Source organism: Coloeus monedula (genome assembly GCF_965178545.1).
Source record: "Coloeus monedula genome assembly, chromosome: 8".
Taxonomy (NCBI): Eukaryota; Metazoa; Chordata; class Aves; order Passeriformes; family Corvidae; genus Coloeus; species Coloeus monedula.
This window is the reverse complement of record NC_138788.1, coordinates 774,173-778,481: the sequence shown is the minus strand read 5'-3', so window position 1 is coordinate 778,481 and position 4,309 is coordinate 774,173. Positions and strand designations below refer to the sequence as shown.

General features: G+C 54.3%; 1 protein-coding gene across 1 annotated transcript; it reads right to left on the bottom strand.

Moving 5' to 3' along the window:
* Positions 1-450: 450 nt before the first annotated feature.
* Positions 451-3,885, bottom strand: LOC309575391 (lipase member M-like; the record flags this gene model as incomplete). The annotated part of the gene is made up of 9 exons (XM_082285808.1): positions 451-684; positions 777-842; positions 1,073-1,144; positions 1,635-1,781; positions 1,923-2,059; positions 2,283-2,392; positions 2,507-2,705; positions 3,157-3,274; positions 3,787-3,885. 9 exons carry the CDS (start codon positions 3,883-3,885, stop codon positions 451-453), a joined length of 1,182 nt encoding a protein of 393 aa, XP_082141934.1.
* Positions 3,886-4,309: the final 424 nt, after the last annotated feature.

Genomic DNA, 4,309 nt, shown 5'->3' with positions numbered 1-4,309 from the left:
ATGGACGGATTCAATCAATAGATTCGTGGATGGGTTCATGGATGGATTCAATCAATGGACTCATGGATGGATTCAATCGATGGATTCATGGATGGATTCATAGATGGATTCATGGATGGGTTCATGGATGGATTCAATCAATGGATTCATGGATGGGTTCATGGATGGATTCATGGATGGATTCATAGATGGGTTCATGGATGGATTCATGGATGGATTCATAGATGGATTCATGGATGGGTTCATGGATGGATTCATGGATGGATTCATGGATGGATTCATAGATGGATTCATGGATGGATTCATGGATGGATTCATGGATGGGCTCATGGATGGATTCATGGATGGGTTCAATCAATGGATTCACGGACAGATTCAATCAATGGATTCATGGATGGATTCATGGATGGGTTCAATCAATGGATTCAATCAATGGATTCATGGACAGATTCATGGGTTTTCCTCCATCAGGGCCACCATGCGCCTGTACATGCGCTGTGGGGCGTTCAGGCCCCAGTGGTGGTCAAAGTGGTTCCAGTCGGGGAAGTGCTCATGGTGGACAATGTTGGTGAGGCGGGACAGCAAGAGCTGGGTCTCCACAGGGGGACTCACCCGGTCCTTCCCCCCGCTCCACAGGGCCACGGGCACCCTCATGGCTTCGATCCTGTAAAAGGGCGGTATCGGCTGGGAAGGAGAAAAGCACTCCTGTTATTTGGGGCTCTGGTGGATGGGATGTGATCGCCCATCCCGATCCCAGCCAGCCCCATCCCATTCACCTGGTTGTACTTCTCCATGTTTCTCAGCCCGTAGTCAAACTGCTTGAACTCCGCAGTTTTGGCAGTCTGGAAGGCAGAGGCAAAGGGTTAATCCAGGTAATGCCCTGGATCAGCCCCCTCGACAGCTGTGGCTTTTGAGACACCTTGGTGCTGCAGCTTAAAAATCCCTTTTATCTCTTGGCTTTGATTCTACCTCCTTACCCGTCTCCAGAGTGAATGAAGCAGCATTTGAAAATACCATGTTCACAGATGAAAAGAAAGAAAAGTTAAAGTAGTTATAAAATCAGAGTCTCTACCTGTCCCCAGTGCAGAAGAGTTTTTACTGATGTGTAGTCTGGAAAATGAGATATGTATACATCCAGCCGGCTCTACGGGAAAAAGAAAGTATTTTCAAAGTGAGTTGGGAAGGATGAGAATCTGTCTAGGCAAAAAACCTCAAACATTCTCCCTATCACTGCAATATAAAAGTTACATGCTCTTTGTTCTTTAGCAGCTTTATTCTGCTCAGAGCTACAAGTAGCTTTCAAAGGCAAGCCACTTAATCAGTATTTTAGAGTACAAATACAACTGGTCCAGTCATTCTTTGGTTATTTTCTTCTGTAAACTTGTTGCATGTCAGCTGAGAATGAGGCAGGAGTTTCCTTTCCCTAAGGGACGAGAGCACGAGTGATTCTCTCTTAGCAAAGACTCTGTTAGGTTTAACACCCCGACACCACTGGAGGAAATCTCCAAATAACCGCTGCCTTTTGCACCTTGTTTTGGGGATTTACACTCATTTTTGTGTCTCATTAACTATCTCCAGGTGTCTGGGAAGACCAGAGAGGGTTGTGACCTGGACGGAGAGTCTGGTGCACCCACCAGGTTCAGGTTCTTCCAGTCATACCCTCCAACGAGGAAGATCTCGTTGGCACACGCTTCGGCTACCAGTGGCTTGCTGCACATCTCAGCCTGGAGGATCTTCTCCCTCCTCCCCACCAGAACCAGCTCTCTGGTTCCAAACAGTCCCTGCAAGAGCACGAGGGATGATGTCAGGAGCTCCAGCACCCACCAGAGGCGCAGGGTCAGTGCACAGTGGCAATGCAGGGGGCAGGAGTTGCCAAAAGCCCCTGGATTTCGGGAGTAACAACACACAGACCCCTCCTGTACCTTCAGTGCCAGGTCTGGCAGAAAGGCTAACTTTAGCAGGGGACCCCGGACGTGGTGGAAGGTGTACAGAGGAGACAGGGCAAAGAAGAGTTTGATTTTCTCAGCCAGGCGTGGCAAGCTGGAAAACGCTATGAAACCTGGAAAGCAGGATGAGATCACAACAAGAACCCCAGCTCACCCCAGACCCCGTGTTTGAGGTGCAGGGTTTGAACAAAAAAACCACTCCTGGGTGCCAGCACAGCCTGGGATAGACGGGCAGGACGTGGCAAACCCCTCCCACACAGCCTCCACTTTGGGATGGACATTGATGCCTCTTGCCCTGCTCCCCCCCACTGCCCTCTCCTCCCCCTCCTCACTCACCCAGGGAGTTGCCCTGCGCGTGGCCGACGTAGAACAGCCTCTCCTGCTCAGTTTGCATCAGGATGAAGCCCACCATGGCCGGGAGGTCGTACATGGCCATCTCGTGGAAGCTGCGTGGCAAAGAGAGAGCCTGGAGGAGATTCCCACCTCCCAACCCCTCACGGATGCCAGGGGCTCAGCGCTGACAGCCCAGCACCCCAGCCCCGTCCTTGGTGGGCTCTGACCTGAAATCCCAGAACTCCTCGGAGGCGATGGACAGGTTGAGGTGCCGGCGGGACCAGCTGTTGCCCCGGTTGTTCCCGATCCAGACGTCGTATCCTGCGTCCGCCAGGATGAAGGCCAGGCTGCTGTCAGGGAAATTGTCCACCCAGTCACCACCATCCAGGCAAAACCCATGCACTATCAGCACAGGCAGCTTGGATCCTGGAAGAGGAGATATCAGGTAGCTGACAGAAGAAGACGCCTTTCCCATATGGAAATAAAACACCCCTGTGCATCTTGATACTGCTTTCTGCAGGCTGCACATTAAACATTCCCTTCTCCCATTGTTTCCCTGGTTATGCCAGTGTTTTTTTGTGTTTGGGGGGCTTTTGCCATCCCAGGCCCTGAGCCTGGACCTTGGACCAGGGGTTTGCTGCAGGGGAGAAGCCACTGGGGCTTGCTGGGTCACACTGCCCCTTCTCAGGTGCAGCAAAACACAACGCTGAGCTCCTGAATCCCCAGGGACAGCTCAAGGCAGCCAGGAAAAAACACCTCATCCCTCTTCCAGCTGCCCAAACCATGCCTGAAGGCACAGGCATTCCCACTGGTTCCTCTTGCATCTGGGCAGCGGGCAGGGTCACAGCTGGTCCCCCCTTGGTGAGGCTGAGCCCACCTGAGGGCCTGGGGTCCCCCCTGCCATGGGGAATCCGGTTGAGGCTCAGGAAGTAGCCGTCCTCTGTCATCACGTCGTACTCCTCGCTGGGATACCCATGGAAAAGGATCTTCTGGCTCTGCAGGGACAAGGGTGCAAGGGGAGAGGGGGACCCAGCTCCCTGTGCCTGCCTCAGCTTCACCCTCTCCTGCCACCCACGTTCCTCGGTGTCACCCACGTTCCCTGGTATCACCCACATTCCCCAGTGTCACCCACATTCCCCAGTGTCACCCGCATTCCCCGGTGTCACCCATGTTCCCTGGTGTCACCCACATTCCCCAGTGTCACCCACATTCCCTGGTGTCACCCACATTCTCCAGTGTCACCCACATTCCCCGGTGTCACCCATGTTCCCTGGTGTCACCTCCATCGGAAGGAATTAGAGGAAGAGCAGGGAGAGGCCAAGCCCAAGCTGAGGGCATGAAGTGAGTGACACCAGTGCCAATATGGGGGATTTTTGATGTCCCAAGCCCCCCAGACGAGGCCAGGTAAAGCTGTCGGGGTGGGATGAGCAGAGCTGGTCCCTTGGGAAGGACTTTGGGCACACCACACACAGGTCCTGCAGGGGGTGGTGGCCCTCCCAGCACTTACGATGTTCATGAACCTCTCAGGGTTGTACACTTCTTCAGCACCTGGGATGGCATCTTCCAGCCCCTGGGCCAGGCACAGGGCCACCAGCAGCAGCCACATCTCACCCATCCGCAGCACCTGAGGGAGAGCGGGGCCGGCTGAGCAGGGCTGTGGGTGCTCCAGAGGCACAAGGAACACCGTGCAGCCCCAGCACAGCCCAAGCCTGATGCTGCCACAGGGAGCAGGTGTCTACAACCCCCTGTGCACTTTGGAACCCACCCCAAGCCTCTCTTGCTGACCATTCCCATTCAGTCCAGTTCCAGCTGCAGTGTGGGACAAGCAGCCTCCCGCCACCCCCTGCCTGGGATAAGCATCAGGGTGCTCCCAGGGAAGTCCTTAGGCTTTCAGGAAAAGCATTTCAGGGGAAGAATCCTCCCCCAAAAAGGAGGGGCAGTGTCAGAGCTCCATCCTGCAGGAGCTTCCCTGCTCCATCCCTGCCTTGGATGCTTTATAGCTCCTTGCCAGGTGCTCCTGGATCGCCCTG